Source organism: Centropristis striata, chromosome 16 (assembly GCF_030273125.1).
Source record: "Centropristis striata isolate RG_2023a ecotype Rhode Island chromosome 16, C.striata_1.0, whole genome shotgun sequence".
NCBI classification, from domain to species: domain Eukaryota; kingdom Metazoa; phylum Chordata; class Actinopteri; order Perciformes; family Serranidae; genus Centropristis; species Centropristis striata.
This window is the reverse complement of record NC_081532.1, coordinates 18,938,939-18,959,735: the sequence shown is the minus strand read 5'-3', so window position 1 is coordinate 18,959,735 and position 20,797 is coordinate 18,938,939. Positions and strand designations below refer to the sequence as shown.

The 20,797-nt window shown below is 40.3% G+C and overlaps 1 protein-coding gene across 1 annotated transcript in view; it reads left to right on the top strand.

The window, feature by feature from the left end:
- Positions 1 to 20,797, top strand: part of alk (ALK receptor tyrosine kinase) — a 507,772-nt gene that overhangs the window by 453,149 nt on the left and 33,826 nt on the right. The window contains exons 12-17 of the mRNA XM_059352649.1: positions 1,976 to 2,141; positions 7,725 to 7,872; positions 14,057 to 14,167; positions 15,609 to 15,750; positions 18,210 to 18,377; positions 18,939 to 19,037. Coding sequence (XP_059208632.1) covers positions 1,976 to 2,141; positions 7,725 to 7,872; positions 14,057 to 14,167; positions 15,609 to 15,750; positions 18,210 to 18,377; positions 18,939 to 19,037 — 834 coding nt within the window. The remainder of the gene's footprint in view (positions 1 to 1,975; positions 2,142 to 7,724; positions 7,873 to 14,056; positions 14,168 to 15,608; positions 15,751 to 18,209; positions 18,378 to 18,938; positions 19,038 to 20,797) is intronic.

Sequence of the window (20,797 nt, the reverse complement as noted above, 5' to 3'; positions counted from 1 at the left end):
TGAAAAGCTTTTTCCATGTGACCTGGATGTGACTTCTGGATGATGATAGTGCTACATATATATCCTTACCCAGCAGTGTTTTGGTGCGGACTGCACTTTAGTTCAGATCCGAGATCAAAGTCACACAATAGCATATAAACAAACAGATCAAGGCACCACTGGACCAACAGCTCCTGTGTTCTGTGAAGTAAAATTGCTGTTTTTGTCAAAGGGGTCTGGGAGCTTTGAAGAGAGCAATATATGCTGTAAAACAACTATCAGTTTAAGTTATATTTAAAACTTTCATCGCTTTTTTTCATTCGTTTTTTTTTTATCTTCCCTTTACAACATGGAACTTAAGCCTAGGCTGTCTTCAAAGCTACCACACTACATAGACAAAAACAGCAATTTTATCTTTCAGAACATGGGAGGTGTTGGTCTAACTTTACCGCCAACTTGTTTGTTATATTTTGTGACTTTTGCATTCGATCTTATGTGGTTTACAAAAAATAAAAAAATAAATGTGCTGTGAGATAAAATTGCTGTTTTTGTCAATGGAGTCTGGTGGCTTTGAAAAAAGAACACACAACAGCTTCAGTTCCATGGCTAGAGGAGTGTCTGATGGCATGGTGAAGCATTTTGGTGAAAGTATTCTTAACACAGCATACCATTATATTTATATTTTCAGGTGGACAAAATACATTCAGCTGCTGCTCCCATCCACAGCAGTACATGTCAACCCGTCAATGTCAACACATTTTGACAAAAAAAACCCCACAAATTTTACCTCACAGAACACAGGAGTTGTTGGTCCATCGATGCCTCAACCAAAATGTTAATGCTTGGATTTTAATACACAAGGAACACTACAGAATTATATAAAAACTTCAAATAAATAAATATCCAAATAAATAAATAACTGGCGGGGCCTTTAAGCATGTGACTTTTAGAGAGAGAAAAAAAAGCAGTCTCCTCTTTGTTCCAGATCTTATGTAACCTTCCTCACGTTAATACACGAAAAAAATAGAAATGTTATAGTTTTATACAGTATTTTTACGAGTTTTGAACATCGCTCTTTTAATAACATCATCTTGTTGCTCACTCTTCTTCTGTAATGATGCAATGGTTTACTGACAGGATAATTAGTGCCACCTACTGCTCCTCTCAATGAACCAACTTGTAATAATCACATAATAGTCTAGTAATGGCAACAAGCATTCATTTGCATTTTCTTTTGTCGATTTTCTCAAACTTTTTTGTGCTAAATATGTTTGTATGGAAACCAGTCTTATGGGCCATCATGTGAGCTGTTGCAGGAATGAATTTAGCTCGTGTCAGATTTGCAGCCCTAGCTGCTTTTAAATTAATGATAAGTAGTCTCAGAGTGTTAGCAGCCAGGCACAGGGAGAAAGAAGAGAAAGTGTGAGAGAGAGAGAGAGAGAGAGAGAGAGAGAGAGAGAGGTGTTACAGTGCCTGGTGACTTCCCCACTGCTCTGTGTTCACGAGCCTTAAATCAGGATTTAGTACTGCTGCGTTAAGTCCTTCCACGTCCATCTGACAACACTAATCTCGTGCTAATTACAGTGAAAAGAACTCCAATTAGCAGCGACACATGGGATTACACGGAAAATGAGGAGAAATGTTTGTCACCTGTGATCCTGTCACTACGTCCCCTGCTGCAGTTTTGAATGTGATGATAGTAGCAGCTCATATGAGGAGCTTCCAGTTCAAAGCGTGCCTTTCCAATGTGTCATCATTTTCTTCATATCTGTTTATTTGAGCTTTATTGATGTGAAAGTGGAGCAGTGGGGTATGCTGAAGTGGAATGAATGTGGGACAAATACAAATGTAATGAGTCTGTGTTGCACTAAATTTCAGCCTCTCTGTCATCTTTAAGTCTTCTTTAGTGCACGTGTGACTGAATACAGAATGTATTTCTACAGCTGTGTGCTCTATGAAGTGCTAAATGTTCTTTTTTTTTCATCTTCATATGCAGCCAAGAAATGGATTTTTCAAACCTGTGGGGCTGTGGGCCCTGAAGGCCCGACTCCCACTCAGTGCCTCAACTTCTACAGGAACAGCAACGTCAACGTGACAGTCGGCACCCGAGGGCCCTTCAAAGGCATTCAAATGTGGCGGGTCCCGGAAACTGGCACCTACAGGTAGGGCTGCTGCCAGAGTATGAAGCCTCAGAGCAAACACACATCAGACCTTTCCATTATTCATACAACAAATTTTCATAAAACACCCACTCAGTACTAATTTTCTTTCTTTCTTAAGGACCTCAGAGCCTTGCTGGGCCAGTCATTATTAACACTCATCATACAAACAATCATTAAAGGGATAGAACAGATTTATTTCCATTAACGTTTTAGGGAAGGTTTCCATCAACTGGTTTAGAGCAAATAAACAAAGCTGCATAAATGTATTTTGGTCAGAAGATGGCAGTGTAAAGTATTGATGTGGGCTAATTGTCCAGAAGAGATTGCACAAGAGAGAAAAAACGACAGCAAAAAATAGGTTCCTAATGGGAAAATTTCAACTTCAAGTCTTCAGGAATTGGACTCAATTGGGCTAACTTATAATTGTTTAAAAAAAAATGGATTGTTCCTTACATGACCCGCAGAAACAGCTGCTCAGTCAATGTTGACTACATCAGAACTTATTCAGAAAAGCGTGTCCTGTTTATTGAATTAGCTATTTTCAGTATCGAAAGTTTTATCGAAATTTTATGTTTCTATCAAGCTTTTCTCATGTGAATCTTCAAAATGCTGAAACACTTGTTTCTGCCAACAAATTTCTATCATTTCTATGCGCATTCTACTTCTTCTACTGTTTACTGACGGATGAGCCTACAGCGATACATTACACTGGCATCTTCTGATCAAAATACGTTTATGCAACTTCGCTCCTTACCAGTTGATGGAAACGTCCCTAATTTGCATTTTCCTTAAAGCAGCATTTCCAAATTTCACTTCAAAATTCACTTTGACTTTAATGAAAACACAGCTAGTGTTGGGTAACATTTTGGCGAGAAAAGTAATTTCTTTAAGTACTTTTGAGGTACCAAAAAGCCAATGTTGGTTATATTACGGGCCTCAACGGCGCACAACCTGCTGTACAACTGCCTTTGAATCTGTTGACTCTTCTGTCCTTGCAGAGCCAATAATCTGTAAATCTGCAGGCTCATAACAGGATGACAGAAACAGTATCCCCTTTACAGCTCCATTATGTTTGATTACAAGCAAACATATGATTCAGGAGGGTACTAGGGCTCATGCATAAACCTGAAACATGTTCATACAACCTTTTGTAATTCAAAGTAAGTAAATGAAAGTAAATAGAAACCGAGGGTATCTGACTGCACCTGTGCAGCCTTTGGTTGCTAATGATCTGAACTGTGCAGAGGCATGTGAGACACAGCTGCCTCTATGAAAACAGTAAAGCACAGCTCATGTGGTTCCAGTGCATCATGTTTCAACAGGCAAGCAGTTAAATAGATCAATGCTTAGTTTCTTCCTTTTACCACACAAAGGCTGTCAGACGGTTTGGATACATTCCACTTGCACACAGCTAGCATTACTCTCCACGGAGAAGAAAGAAACTGAATTTTTTTTTTTTTTTTTGAGGCAACAAAAGAAACCGGGGAATACTTTTTTCTCCTCCAAAACATTACAATGTTTATAAACTAACTTTAGTCAGATGTGTTAAATATTACATTAAATATGTTCCTCAAAAGCAAATCATAGCATAAAAATAACAGGTAATAAGCCACCAGACTCCTTTGACAAAAATGGTAATTTTACAGAGTGCAGGCGTTACATTTCTGCTGCTTCCTTAACCCTATAGAACTATATTTGGTAACTTCAGGTAATATTTCGAGAAAAAAGTTGCAAATTTACTAGATTAAAGTGGTAAATCTACAAGAAAAAAATTGCAAATTGAATAGATTTAAAGTGTCAAATCTGTGCAAAAAAAGTCACAGATTTACAATAAAAAAGTTGGGGAAAAAGCAACTATTTTCTCCCAGATTCACCACTTTAAATCTCATAAATCTGAGCATTTTTTTCTCGTAGATTTGCCACTTTAATCTCGTAAACTTTTTTTCTCAAAATATTATTTTTGTATGTTTTTTTTTACACATTCTGGCAGTATGTAATATCCTCCAATATTCTCTAGGGTTGAAATTTGGAATGTGCAAGTATTTCAGTGAGTGTCCTATAAAGGATTAATCATTTAATTTGTGTTATTACAATCAAGGCAATGGTAGACAAGCATTTCCCGTGTTCTGCAATGTAAAATTATTGTTTTTGTCAGTGAAGTCTGGTGGTTTTGATGAAAGCATAGAACGGCTTCATTCCCACCCACTTAAACTTAAACAGGGCTGTTTATTGGCAAGGTAAGGCTGTAAAGAAATATTCTGCAGGTAATACACTGACTTAGAGACCTCAGGCAACCCCACTTCAAAAAATTGAAACTACCCCTTTCACCTCTCTTTCTTAAGTATCAGCACTGTAGAAATCAAATCTTTCACAACAATGCAGACTCGTCCTCACGCCTACATCCACTCCTGTGTGCATCAGCAGCACATCAATCTCCCAGAAGCAAACAGAGAAATATTACTATCAGATTCCTGCAGCAGGGAGCAGAGGCTGGAGTAATGGCAGCTAAATAACACGATTTCCTCCACACATGACTTCAAAATCCCCCCAAAAAACACCCACCACCACATCTATGTTGGTGGTCTTTAAGGCTTCAAAATACTTCAACAATCAGCTTTAGCACCTTGACCTCAAACTGTGTACTGCTTCAGGATTAATGCTGTAATATCCACTACCGTGTGTAGAGATCAATAAGCCTCCTGTGGGCATTCATGACAACATGAGGCGTTTAACTTGGATTTGACTTAGATGCTTCAAACAAAAAAAAGCTTCTGGCCTCCCACATCAACACAAAACAAACACACACACACACCGCTAAGCTCAGCCAAAACTCTTGAGTCTTAAAATACCCCACTAACAACTGTGTGGACAGCTCTGTCTTAACGCATGTCCTGGAGTTTTAGAAAAACACCCTCTGTCTCTGCACAAAGTCGAGAATTGTGGTCTTGATGCGGCCCGGTTTAGCTGGCGGAGCCTGTAAATGAAGCTGACAGACGGTCACAGAGATGAATATTCGCTCTGCATCTCCCAAAAGTCATTAGGCAAACAGCTGAGGTAGCTACTGAGCACCGGGCAGCGTTCTCTCTCTCCCCCACCAAGCACGACCACCAGGGAAGAGAAATATCGAAGCGCTACCAAAAACCAATCAAGTTGGGGTTTTTTTGTTTTTTTTAACTGGCAAGAAAACTGGAGCGTTTGAAAATGAGTGTCCTCTCCTGCAAAGGTGTGTGTGTAATTGTCTGTCTGTGTGTTTGTGTGTCCATGCACTCTGTAGTCTGTGTTTGGATTTGTGTGTATGTACCAATTGTGCCAGTTCAAATAGCTTTTTATTAAAAACACCCAGAGTGAAAGTGTGTTTTCCAAATTAATTTTGGTTGTTATTTAATGTTGTGAGCTCATGAAATCGCAGGTGGAATACAAACCCGATTCCAAAAAAAGTTAGGACGTTTCTAAAATGCATATAAAACAGGATGTGATCATTCGCCAATCCTTAAATGAAATCTATTAAATTTTCTAAATGTATGCCTTTTCTGAATTTGATACTAGTAACACATTTTCAAAAAGTTGGGGAAGACTAGGGAAGTTGTGGTACACTTAAAAAACACAGTGTGGGGGCGTCCTAGTGGCTCACACTGGTAGAGCACATACCATTAAGGCCGAGTCCTTGCTGCAGCGGACCCGGGTTCGAATCCGGCCTGAGGTTTGGCCGGATTCCCTTTGCTGCATGTCTTCCCCTCTGTCTCCCCCTTTCTATCTGTCACTATCTAATAAAGCAGTAAAATGGCAAAAAAATAATCTTAAAAAAAAAAAAAAAACAGTATGATCAGTATAAAAGGGTTATCCTTGAAAGGCTCAGGTGTTCACAAGCAAGGATGGCACAAAGTTCACAAACACAAATAATCCAACAGTTCAAGAACATTTCTCAACAAGGAATTTAGAGAAGTCACCATCTACAATCCATAACATCATTCAAGGCCTCAGAGAATCTGGAGAAATTTCTGCACATAAGGGCCAAGGCCGAGAAACAATAATTGTGGAAATTGTGATATTTTTTTAGGCTGTGAGAGGAGGAAAAGCAAGCGTGCTGGCTGTGAGCGAGTCCTGAAACAACCCTGGAATAAAGCCTTTTTGTATTTAGACACGTCCAAAATACATTAATGTGTCAACACTACTTGTTCTCTTACTGTAAAACAGAAAAATTATGTTTTTGTTTTTTTTATTGATGGCAAGCTAGATGCAATAGGATGCCCGTGACCTTTGACCCTTCAGACAGCCATCAAAAACCAACATGCTTGTATAAAGGACATTAGTACATGTGCTCAGGAACATTGTTGTCAGTGCAGTTTATCGCTGCGTCTATTAATGTAAGTTAAGACTCTACCATTCAAAGCCATATATCAACAACATCCAGAAATGCCGCCAACTTCTCTGGGCCCCAAGCTCATCTGAGACGGACAAAGTGGAAAAATGTTCTGTGGTCTGATGTGTCCACATTTCAGATTGTTTTTTGGAAATCCTGAACGTCGTGTCCTTCAGGGAAAAGAAGAAAAGAACCATCCAGACTGTTACCAGTGAAAAGTTCAAAAGCAGCAGCATCAGTGATATGGGGGTGTGTCAGTGCCCAGGTACCAGACTGGCCTGCCTGCAGTCCAGACCCAACAAGTCTTCCAACATAAGCAGCAGAAGAGGTTGTGTGTCAGAACCAAAAATTACGGCACGTAGGCACAAATTGCAGCTTTTGGTTTCATGGCACATATTAAGTATCTTGCCGCAGCTCTCAGTACAACGGCGCATTCTAAAAATAACACACATGTACAGTCCACGGTTGTATAAAAAAGACTGCAGTTGCTGTGGATTTATGTTGTAAAACCACTGACCTTAGGTTTAGGGCCAAAAACGTCTGGTAAGGTGTTATAAAAGACAGTTTAAACAGTAAATAAATGTAGGTAAATGCCGGATATGAAGGAGTTACAAGGGTTACGTGACTGCCGCAATTTACGTTAAAAAAAATGTAGGTTACGTTCAAAAATGGGATTCATGTAACTAACGTAAAGAACGTAACTTAAGTTAAATATGGTATACTTTTCTTCCCGCTCTCATGGGTGAAAGTCCACCCTTTAAAATGTCAATCACTTCTAAGTCAGCGAAATGGGGGCGGCCTCATTACAGCGGACGGTGAAATTCGTAAAAAAAGCTAGTTTTTAGCTGCGTGTATACATAACCTATATTGACGTTTCTGACAGGAGAACAGACTGCCAGACCTGTCACCCATTGGAAATATGTGGCACATTATGAAAATAATGAAAAAAATGAAACACGCACGTCAAGCAGGAATGGAAAAGAATTTCACTTTCAAAACAACAACAACAACAATTAATGTCCTTAGTTCCTAAACTGAGAAGGTGATGTAACACAGTGCTAAACATGTCCTTGTCCCAACTTTTTTTTGGTCCCAACCTGTATATTTACAGTAAACAATAACGTTCAGCAGTTTGAACATTAAAGGTATTGTCTTTTTACAGTTTTTCATTGAATATATATCAAAATCATCACACTCCATCCTTTCATTTCCTGTATCATTAGGATCACAGCCTACGGTGCAGCTGGCGGTCGAAGTGTGTTGGCTATGAGCAGGTCACATGGCGTCTACATCACAGGAGACTTCCCGCTGAGGAGGGGCGACCTGCTTTACATCCTGGTGGGACAGCAAGGAGAGGACGCATGCCCCAATGTAAGTCTACTATCAAGCAATAACATATGAGAACCTAGAGGGTTCTTTAAAAGATGCAAGAGTTTTTTCTTGACGTCATATTTTCAATCAGGGCCAAGAAAAAGTGGGTAGGAAAAAGGAGCAAGTACCACACCAGCATTTAACTGGACCAAAGTTACATTTACATGCTGTTTAATGTGCTGCAGCTGAGCAGCTGATTACCCTTTGAGTGCACTTTACCCCGTGAATGTTTGCTTGGTGAATCGGTCCACAAGTTAAAGTCAAGACGTGTGTTCATGGTTTATATGAAGGAGAAAACTGCTGTAGATTGTTGTTCAGAGTCTCTGGCCCTTGTGTTGTGTAGCAGGCTGTCTGGCTCAGTGTGGCCATCTGCTGTGCCTGTGGTAAGACACTGATGTTACTGCTTTATGCAAAGATTTGATTGTGTATTGCAAAAAAGGTCTCCATATACAACACAAATGGAAATCCGGTACCAAGATGAAACTAAAAAATAGAAATTCCTCCCTCTTGCTTTCCTCTTTCAGAGCAGATTTGTACACTGTGGCAGACAAAGCTTTTAGCTATTTAGTTTCAGTTTGACTTTAATTGGATAACTTTGACATTCTGGAATTCAAGGAACCAGAGATCCGGTAAGCTTCCCCATGGACCCTGATCTCACTTTGGACCTCACTTTTTTATGTGTTTTAAATCGTAACATTTTATGGCCACCTACTACTGTTTAAATCTGCGATGGAAGCTCACAGTGATCTCCCGGTTGTCTCTTCTAAGCGTACTTGTGTTCCTTTGCCAGTGGTGGCTGTCATCCATTATGCTCTGGAGTTTCTTCACTGGCAGCACCGCACAATGCTTCCCCTCACAGTTCACAACACTGAGACTAAAACTCCCACAATCCCTCTAGTCACGATCCATCATCCGCTATTTAAACGTTTGGAAACTAAGGCCTGCCCCGCCACTGGAAATATAGTAAAAAGAGCTTAGTTGCCAAAGTTTGGCATTTATCATTGCTACATGTTTCTTTTTCGCATGTCTTTTTTAGGTGCTCTGTATATAAATACTGCTAAGGCTCATGGTGCGTAAAAGTCACTAACGCTCTGCTGATGCCATAGCTGAAGAGTTCCGAACTTCCACTGCTATTAATGTGAGAGAGGGAGCTTCATGGATGGGGTGAAGCAGTGAGATCTGTAGTGTTAGCCTAACTGTGTCAAAAATTTTAGCTTATGTTAACTAAAATTCACATATTACCGAGATCTTTTATCATTCTAAATATGACTGTTAATTAATGTTAGCAAAAGAAAAAATAAATGAATTATGCGTGATGTTAATAACACTTACAACACGCTCACTCAGGAGACAGGAAGTGTATACATTTCAGCTTGTAATGTGTTATCTTTAGTTATAGGGCACCATGAACTCGCTTCTTACCCTCAAAATCTACTAGGCTTTAGCCAGTAATAAGCGACCATCAACCTCCGTAGTGCTCCGTTTCAGACGCGACCCGGACACGTTCTATTATTTTACGCTCGACGCGAGTAGCACACATTTAGCACACATTTAGCTGGACAGAGAGCGGATCGTTCTGACAGGAAGTCGTAGTTTTTCAAAATAAAACACCATGAGCAGACTCCGGGTCGTATTTAACAGTCAATACACAGACATAAAGCTTTCATACACGTAACTTATAACTGTAATTTAGGCAATAAATATAAGTACACAGGCTATAGCAAGAAAAGGTATGAAATAACAATAAACACAAGTTAAATCACACAAAAGACATTTAACTACGAAGCCTACTTACCCATGGTAGAAGAGCAAATATCGATGAAAACGATCAAATCAGCAAGTAAACACTGTCGGACTAAAGGTAAACACCGTCGTACCAAAGGTAAACACTGTGGATTTAAACGCTCCCCGTGGGTGTTGACGCCGCGTAGAGGACAGAGCAAATACACGATGCTCACGCAAACGCGCCGCGGACGGACCCGGTGGATTTTCAGTGTTACTTACGTTCTTCACTGACTCCTAAAAATCAGTAGCTGCAACCTTCAGTCATGAAGAAATTACTAGTATCTGGACTGTTTTTGGTGTGCCCTTATCTTAGTGTGATTTACAGAGTAACCTAAAATTAGTTTACATTACAAACATGGCAGATTTAAAAAAAAACATTTTTTTAAAGGATTAAGGACTTTTTGACTGCGGAATGTACTTGTTCTGTTACTGAAAACTGCTCATTTCTGTTGATGTAAAGTTTTATGTTTGTTTTTCATCATTCTAACTTCATGCTGCTTTGTTTTTATGTGAACAGGACTCCTTTTAAAAAGAGTTTTTGACTCTCAGTGTAATATATCCTCGTGAAATAAAAGCAAAATAAAACTTTTTTGGTAAACGATGTAACAACAGTGCTATTATAAAGACTTGGGAACAGTGGCCAATCAGAGCAAATTGGGCTTTTTGAGAAGAGGGTCTTAAACAGAAAATAATGTCTAAAATATGGTGTTAAATAAATAAATAAATACAGACCCGGGGGAGGGGGGCAATATTTTGAGGAAAAAGTCATAAAAATTTACAAGATTAAAGTGGTAAATCTACGAGAAAAGAAGTAGCAGATTTACAAGATTTAAAGTGCCAAACCTGCGAGAAAAAAATTGCACTTTAATCTCGTACATTTGCGACTTTTCTCTTTAAATATTACCTCCTTCCCCAGGTCCATTTTTTTTTTTTTTTCATACTCGACCCTAATACACCGTCGTAAAAGAGTCACCAGACAGTATGAGAAAAATAGTGTGTTTTTGAACATTAAAGCATGTAAACATGTTCTGGCAGACAATGAATAAGAAAGTCACAAACTGCTGTTTTATTATATAAGCGCTGTGTTATGCAAAGCCAGCTACAGTATGTCCACACAGAAGTATCTTCTACATAATTTGTCAGTCTTATTAATGTTCCGCTTAATTAATTCACTGGTGAGAGCAATTATCTTTAAAAGACAAGTGTTTCAGAAAGAGCCGAAAACAAGGAGCAGTGACAGCATGACAAGATAGAAGACAGTAAAAATGAGATTGAAATTCACATTAATTATTAATGTTTACATGACAATACTAACCGTTTTAAGAAGTTCATATAGGGTGGTGCTGATTTAGCGGCTGTTCTTGTGTGACAGTGGTTATAGCGGGACAGCTTGAGTGCCTGCTCTTTTTTTGTGGCTTTGTTTCCAGAGGAAGAATGTGTAGCTTAGCAGGCAGGGGTCCTCACCACTGTCATCCGGTTATTAGTTTTTAACACAGTGTGTCTTGAAGTGCTCAGCACAGACAGCAGAGAGGGACCGGGCTGTTCCAAAGTGAGTCTGAAGTCGTTTAAGGTCCCTCTTATTTCCCTCCAGTTCTGACAGCCACTCTCTCCAAAGGGGCGCTCTCAAAGTGATTTGTGCTGTAGAACAGTGTTTTCTCACACCTAGCCTCCCCTCTGGTGAGGAAAATGATACCCCCCTTGTCCTTACAAATACCCGCACACACATACACAGCTTCTCCGGCACATACACACCTTTGTGCTGTTTTTTTCTATCTTAGACACAACCTTAAAGTGAGGAGCTGCAATGACAGAGCCGGCTGAGGGGGAGAAAGAGTGAGGAAAACTCTCTCAGAAAAATTTGAATGCACTGCCTTTTACTCCTTCTACCTGTCAGTCACACTCACTAAAGTCCCGCCCCCCAGCTCCCTCCCAGCCCCGTCAGAGCTTCGGTTTAGACAGATGAGGGAGTCGAGGGAGAGATGAGCGACTGTAAGTGTGTGTTTGTGTGTGTGGGTAAGGTTCAGACAGAGCAAGGGGGGTGGGAGGAATCCTGTGCCCTCTCCCTCTCAGAGTAGGACTGGCTCCAGGCAGTTCAGCATGATAGCACACACAAGGCAGACACATCAATTCACAAAACTCAGCTATGGCAAAGTCTCTGCATCTAACATCCCCTGCCAACAAAACGTCCAGTTCCATTTTTATAAAGAGGCTGTATTTCTGGGACAACGACAGGCTGGCTATCAGACTGTCTTTATTGGTTAACATGATTAATCAATGTATTCACATTGACATTATAATCATTTTTGACTGTTTTTACATAGTGATTACAAAGGTGACTTTTGTTATTGGTATGCAGTAAAAATGCCACCAATTGACTGGGTGATATGAACATGAATATATTATCAAGTATATTAATAAATACAGGCTGGTGTGACAAATCTGACCTTCTCTCTACAGCAAACTATTAATAGGGTCTCCGGTAGAGAGGGATTTATTGGATATAGCATTCATTTAATGTGATTTTTGAAGACAGTCTCTTAACTTATAGAAAAAAACATTCTGCCTTTTTTTTGAGAACATCTGCAACAAAATAACCTTGGTTAATGGTCTGGGTGAATACTCTGTTCTGATTGGCTGCAGGGTTTCCCTTCATTGCTGGTAATGTACACGTAGTTAAACTAGCCACTTTCAGACTGTGTTTCCGCAAAAGTGCCTGAACAATCGCTGCCGTCATTTCACCAAATTCATACTGATTCCGCAACAGCACAATATTGGTGTTTATTCACATTGCACAAATTGCACGAAGTGTGAGGAGACGGTAGTGCCGTGTAACACAGCAGCAGCAGTATGTGTTCAATAAGAGACGGCATCGGCATGTGCATTCAGAACAATATTGGTGGAAGAACTGCCCGTTGTGCTGTTTCTCTCTGTAGAGATTCTACATACTCAAAGTTGTTCTGCGTTTTGATTACTGTTAGACTCAAGTGATAGGCGTGGTTCTGATGATACGGTCCACTTCCTTTCTTATTACACGAGTGTTGGTCGCACAAATAATGTACGTCACATATTTTTCATCTTCTGGCTCTGCTGGTTCACAATGATCGCCAACTTAACACCTCTAAACACGGAACAGAGCCGGGATCACTTGGTCCTCCCATTACGCCTCCGGGACATTAAGATTGAAGATGAAACATCAAAGAGGCCTAAATATTGCTGCTTAAAACGCCAGTCTGAAAGTGGCTGCTGCTTGTTCACCCTTCTAAATGTATGTGCTGCTAATGGTGTAGCCAGAAGGCTGGAGACTGAAGCACACAAGCTGCAAGACGTGCACTGTCCCTCTGAATTTAGCGGTAATTTGTATGAGCTACTCAATCCGCTGTTTAACTGGCTACTTCAGGCTATGACTGACAGTAAACTAGTTGTGTTATTTTTTTTGTGAAAAACTTGGTATTGATTGGGAGACAATGACATGGCTGGAGAGCTAGTTTTGTTAAACATACTGTCATAATTTTATTACTATTTGTTGACCGTACACATTGTTATTGACTTTGAATCTTGCTAGCGTAACGTTAACTAGCTAACTACAAAGCTAACTAGCTTTCTGGCTAACAGCTGAGCCAAAAGGTTCTATGAGCTGAGCGGACTAGAAATATCTCCTGTTGTGACGTCGTATCAAAGGTTTGTGAACAAAGAACCTCATGGGATAGACATGATTGTTCCAGGCATTAGTCAGGCACTCAGGTGTTACCAGGGAAACAGATTACTAGCTTGTGAAAAAACTTTAAATTTTGACTGCAAAACTTATTAATGAATGGTTTTTAATGAATTTTCTTTGGCAAGTGACCGTGAAATAAGCAGGTTAATGCCCTCCGAGTTGTCCACAATCAGGAATTAATGGACTCTGCGGAGGCAACGGTCCTCCGCTGTGTGTAGACCATTAATTCCTGATAATGGACACCTCATCAGGCATTAACCCTTACACACAGGGAGTTATACTGAATTAGATTTGTCAAACCTATCAGCCTCATTTACTCCAGTTAGCTTCCAAACGGCATAGAAATCAGCTCCAGAGATGTTTCATTCAGTCAGCGACATTAATCCATCACTGTGAACAGGAAGCTGTTCTACAATAGTCTGACAGATTTTCAGTCATGTAAACAGGAAATCAGTAAATACTCAAATCTCAGTGGAATTGTCTTATAAAGGGAACATTGGCCGCTGCCTCTCAGTTCCTGGGTGTGCATCTGGATATTTCTGCATGGTGTTTGCTCACCATTATAATGCTAAAGCCTTAGACTCACAGCAGCTGGGGTTTGGCAACTGCTCAGCCTTCTCATACACAACTGACATCCATGAAAGCAATTCTTTGGTGCACTGACATCTCTCTCCCTCCCTGCAGTCCAACGGCATACTGAATAGGATCTGCCTGGAACAGAGCGGCCCGATGGTGAACAAAACACAAGTGAAAGGAGGCGGAGGAGGAGGTGGTGGCGCTACATATGTGTTCAAGGTAAGAAGGTGCTGAGGGAACGACACACTAAGGGACAGGGAGATATTTTTATACTTTTGGAACTGCACATAATTTGGAGATTTTTTTTGTGTAATGATGAAAATAAGAAAATCAGCCCAGTCTCTTTCTTGCTACATGTAGATTACATGTTAGAATGCAGGTTTTTGGGATATTGACATGTTGTCAGCTCCCTGTAACATTCAGGCGATAAATATCACAGAAATAATATTAGGAACATGCTGTCAATCATATTAATGATCATGAAAAACTAACCAAAAGTCCACCAGGGACACAAGCTTTTTCATCACTAAGTAGTTAAGCTACCAACATGCCAAGCTTCATAACCCCAAAGAAATAGAAATATGCATATTTGCTTTCTTGCACAGAATTAGATGACAAGACTGATACCACTTTCATATATGTTAATTAAATACGACAAACAACAAACATACTGTTAGCTTAGCTTATTGTTGTTTTTACTTTTAGGTTTGATTCAAGTAGATTTTAACTAATGAACCTCGAGAAGTAACCTTGCACAGGATTCTCACAGGATAATGTGATAATTATGGGATCACAAGGTCACACAAAAATCCATCTTATTAGGCTTCAAGTCATGTCTTGTGAGGAGTTTTTGGCAGCTGCGGGTGAGGTTTACATGTGTTTGACATAACAGAGAGGCAAATTTGATCAAAGCAACATTGGCGGCTACTAAAAGAGCAAACGATGGCATTGAAGGTTTTTATAAAGGAAAAAAGTTTTCATTCATCTCCTAATTGGCTTTCCAAGAGTTTGCTTTACCAACTGCCTCCGCTCGTAGTGAAGAAAGCAGGAAGGATGCTGTTTGGTTAAAGTTAGCCTGTGATTGACATGATAGACAGATGGTTCATCCAGTCTTCTGCTCATTATTTATTGAATGTGTGAGCCCTCTCCTGAGCAGTTTCCAATGATAGATTCTCAGTTGGATCTGTGTAACAAACCATCTGGCACGTCAGGTTACTTTAGAGGTGATGGTTGACTGATTTTGCTACCTTTGTACAGAGTCAGATGAGCTGTTTCTCTCCATTTCTTGTCTTTATGCTAAGCTAACCTAAACAAGTAATGGCTCCAGCCAAAATTACCATACAAATTCTAGCTGGGATTAATCTTGTCATCTGACTCTTTGCAAGAAAAGAAATAAGTGTATTCCTAAAAATGTTGATACCACTACATTAGTCTCCAGGGCCGGAATGGTCTGGCTGCACCCATAATCATTACAGTACTGGGGGAAAAACAGCTCTGTCTAGTTTGTTCTTCTTTAAACCAATCACCATCGTCCTGGGAGATGCTAATCCCAGAATGCAGTGAATGTGCTCTTGTAAAATAGAGTCAAAGTAGGGAATGGAAGCATCCGGTGGGTCAAACTAACACTACATAAATCTAACTGTAAACAATAATTACCCAGGTGGACAAAGAAGTGTTTATCCCCCTCATCATCGCTGCTGGGGGAGGTGGCCGGGGCTACAGCAGCCTATCAGAGACCCAGCTGGAGCAGATGGACTATGACCCCAGCCAACCGGGACGCAATGGGAAGTCAAACGCTGCAGGTACACTACACACAGCTTTGATATGTGTGTGTGCAGCTGACTGTATGTTATGCATGTGCAGGGAAATGCAATATACTCAGTGCATTGTTTGTGGTTGCAGTTAAGTGAGTGTAATTGTGGCCCCACACTGGGAGATAAGTGGCAGATATTGGGTCCAGCCAGCCCCTCCTGACAATCACAGAGGTGTTCATGTTTCGCTGTCTGACTGAACCGATTATAGTCCTTCAAACCATATCGTTTGAATCTTCCCTCAAGTACAACCCATGTGTTTTCCAAATTAGCACCCTTACTGGTGACAGAAGATCAACACATCTTCATACCTAAACAGTGTTGTTGGGTTTAAGCAACAAAAAAAACACTTTATACCCTAATGTCAGGGTATAAATGTTCATGGTTAAATATTACAAAAGATGGTTAAAAAGTCAAATAAAGGCACATATAACTGTCTGATGTAGCGTAGTTATGTAGCTAACACAACTTACCTTTGAGCTAATTATGTTGGTGACGTACAGCGTGATACACAGAAGTTAAAGGGAAAGTTTGGATTTTTATGAAGTGGGGTTGTATAAGGTACTTACCCTCAGTCAATGTATTACCTGCAGTAGATGATGGTATATGCATTCCCAGTTTGGAGAACCAGGCAGCAAAAGAATGATTGTATTGCTGCTCACAGGGACTGCAACAAAATGTATGCACTTATATGCTTCATGCACAGCTGTTTTCATAAGAATACAGTTGAGTTGAGCAACGTGCCAACCATCATCTACTGCAGGTAAAACATGACTTTTCCCAAAAAAATTCCAAACTATCCCTTTACGTTTTGCTACTTCAAATAACATTGTTTGCTTCTGGTTTCACATGGGACATGAACACTGGTCTCCTGGGTAAAGGTCCTGTGTTGTTATTCTTGATACTAGAAAGTATTCTTTGTCACTTCTGCCTTATTTTCTTCATAATTCCCACCAAAGGGCACTGTGTACTACAAAGCTAAATATGTGTTATAATAAGCTGCTGTACAAAAGTAACATGGTAGTTTTTTGAGGCAGGATAGCATTGATAATCCTGTAAAGTGAAGGGTTTACAGGCATACTCCCTAATTATTTACGACAGTCCAGGAAATCGAGACTATGCTAGTGTTTATTGGTAGCTCTCAAAAATGTATAAGTCATGCTGATTCCGTCTTCTTAACCATCAATATTTTATTTTTTTTCAGGACACAAACACAAAATTGCAACCAGGCAACTGCCATGTTTGTTTTTATCTGAAATCACGTTTGATCACGAGTTTCTAAGTGATGAGATTGTTGTGTGAAGTGCGTGATCCTATGTCTCCATTTGTCTGGTGCTGCAAATATTTAAAATGGATTAAATCTGCCGTCATGTCTGTGGTCTCTGACGTTTTTAAAATCGCTTAAGATTTGAAAATCCTTCAGTGTTCAGCGGGCTTAAGTCACAGAGCTTTGTTCCAGGGAGAGACGGCATAGTGAGTGTGTATGAGATGAGCAGATGACTAATACCTCATTACAGAACTGTAGTGTCTATAGCTTATCTTTCCATGAGAAAGACGCTGTGTATTGTGTTCCCCTCTGCATGCACACAAACTAATAAGCTGAGTTTCCAGATAGCCTGAAGTGGAAGTGTTTATTTGCATGTCTACCTGTAAACACATCCATTTATCCTGAAGGTGTTTACCTCTGTCTTAATGTGTTGGTTTCATAGACCTTCCACCTCGGTGTGCCAGAGTTGGTGTTTTGGTAAAAACAAAACACAGCGTGGCCCCCACTCATGATTATTCATATCGAGCACTTTGTCCCCCGTCGTTGTTAGGCGAGCTCCATTCTACCAGTCTAATGTTACAGCCATGCATGCAGCAGGTTGCATTATTCATGAGCGCAGAGTTGACGAACGGCCCAGAAAACACAAGATATTGATTTTTACATCTTCACAAAGCCCAAGGTTTACTTTTGAGGAAACTCTCTGAATGAAAAATGAAATATGCAGCATGTCTTGCGGGTTTTGTTGCCAGTGTGGTGAGAAGTGTTTTGTGGGTTTTTTTTCATTTGTTTGTATCTCTCAGGCGTCGAAGAGGGAGGGAAATGAAAGGGGGAAAATTAAATTGGCTACTGTTGGGGAATATGGGAGGGATTAGTTTTAACTTTATGAGCTATAACTTTAATCTTGTGTTACCAGGTGTCTTTTAAGGGATGTTTTTCTGCTCTACAAGTGCTTTTAACACTAAAAGGGGTTTACTGTGTATAAGTGAGTATACTTGATGCTGTGCTTATATAGAAATGCTGCATGCACTTTTTCCGACAACACTGACCCATTTAAGAGCTCACTCTCTCTTGCTCCTCCGCTCTCTCTCTCTCCCTTTCTCTCACACACGCACTCACACACACTGATCCACTACACAGCATATTACTCCACATCATATCAAAGGTGTGTTGTGTTCGGTGACAGGTGGAGGCGGAGGTTGGAACGACACTGCTCCTGTCAGTCATGGTGGCAGACCGCTGGTGCTCGGAGGCCAGGGAGGGCAGGCCTGTCAAAAGTTCTGGCAGACCCGTGGCGGCTTCGGGGGCGGCGGGGGCGGCTGCATGTCTGGGGGCGCAGGCGGAGGCTACAGAGGTTAGTCTAAGAGATTTGCAAGGGAATGTCCCAAAAAAAGCAAGTTAACTAAAAAAAAAAGCATTGTCAAATTTGACCCAAATGCACATCTTGTGGTGCAAGTGACCTAAAGAGTCCTTTCTGTCTGTCCTCTCACTCTAACCGCTCCATTATAACTCACTCTGGATTATATATTGTTCATAATTCAGACAGATCAAAGTATGACACCAGCGTATATCATTAAGCAGTGTGTTTGTCGTGTACGATAAACTTTAATGATCCTCAGTAGATAACTGGGTCATAACAACAGGGGGAAGCACACAGCATTAAAACAAATATAAATAACATTAAAGCAAATAGAGTGGTAAGCAAAATGCAAATAACTGTTACATTAGAATACACTGGCACACACAAGGAGGAAATATGTAAATACAAACATGTGTATGTGTAGGAAGGGGGCACAGTTAGTGTGACTGGGATTACAGCAGATTACATGACACTTACAAAGGTCCTATGTGTCTTTCAAAGGAGCTTTTTAATGTTTTTGTACATCGAATAAAGCATGTGTTCCTGTGTTTCTAGGTGGTAACACCTCTTTGGATAACAACCCCAAACACGACGGTGACGATGGCACGTCCTTCCTCGGCCCCGAGGGAGAGCCCTTCCTCTACCCTCTGAAAGGTAACGTGAAAGGATAAATAGACAAACAGTCAACCCTGCAGTCCATACATTTGTATTCAGCGTTTGAAACCTTTGTAGTGTTTGCAGGTGAGAGTTAATGTGTTTGTGCTTCACAGAAATGATGAGGAAAAACTCTTTCTGCTATTGACATTTTAAATGAGTTTCTGCCGTGGTACACCTGGTTTGCTTTCTACAATACAAGCTTTCATGACCCATACTTAATATAGATTTATACAGCAAGATGAGAATGAATTGCTTCATAAAGGCACGTAAAAAGAAAAAAAGGATATAATCTAAATGTGCAGCAGATATGTGCAGACACACCCTGATTATTTCAAAGGAGGATACATCTTGTGTTGACCTGTTGACCCTTCTCTGCTCTATTTACATTCACATTTACATTTCAGCTTGACAGGTACTAGGACACACTGTCTGACTGAAAATTTCAGCTGCAGTGATGGCCATTCATACATCATCTGAGATCCCCCCTTCACTCGGCAATATGAGAGAAATTGGGAAATGGAAAATAGAAACTGAAGTGCTTTGAAAAATTGTCTTCCATTGGGCTGTAGCAAAGTACGCACTTTGACAGTATCCCTCTCACATTGAGATTTAATAGGGGTGGTGCTGTCTGGTGAGGCAATGCTCCTGCCGACAGTCACTCTCCCCAATTTGTCATCAAACTCGCTTCATTTCCTCTGGAGGAAAAGTGAATTTCAGCTGCAAATAACACTGACATTATGTGTTTAACTGTGTTGTTAATTAAAGTCCAACTAATGCTGTGACAGGCACTGCCAGTTACAGGCAAAATAACTGCACTTATCATTCTGCTAGTTGCCGACTTTGGTGCACAACAGACTCCAGACCAGTCCAGTGTTTTCTTCTAACGCAGAAAATAGACCAGACACTGACACCACTGCCACCCTTGGCTGGCTCCCACTGCTCTTTTACCGGTCAGTACGTGAGCAGCCACAGTGTGTGGGACAGAAGCCAGATCCAGAATATCTCATGAGGGACAAAGAATAGATGTGCTTCCAGCTTGTTTTCAAAGCTTGTTTTTTTTGGTAGAAAATCATAGTATAGAGTATAGAGTATTTTACACTTTAAAAAGTGTCTGGAGGGGGACTTTTAATAATGGTTTAAATTTTAGTAGAATTTCCTTGTTTAATCTGTTTTCAAGTGAGCCATTTTTTTAATTTTCTGATCCCACTAGATTGCTTTGTTCAACATAGAGTTGAAAGCACACTGACTTGCCATTTCAGTCTTTTTCTTTAAATCAACAGTGCCATCTAGCGGGATCATGAAGCTTAATATGGACATCAATACTATTCTTACAACAAATACAACAGATACAACTCTTGTGGCGGTCAGGCAATAAACGTGTGTTATTTACGCAACAACTGCTTCTAAATACAGATAGCAGTGATACTCCTTTTTTTTTAAATCACAACAACAACAAAAATTGCAACCACCTGCACCGTTGTTATCCTGGGTTATGTTCTTGTTTAACAGCATTCTCTCTGTCCAGAAGTACCCATTTTGAAGTGGATCTCATGGTTCATTCAATTCAAGATGGCTGTCTTCCTGTTGGTTTTAGCGTACGGGTCCAAGAGGCTTTTTTTGTACGTCTCTGTATGCTACATCTGCCTAACAAATTACATTTGTCTGAGTTAAACCTCCTGCGGGGGCTAAATTAAGAACTGCATAAAAAATGTTATCTCCTGTCGCCAAAAGGGAGCACTATGACAATGTGTCAAGAT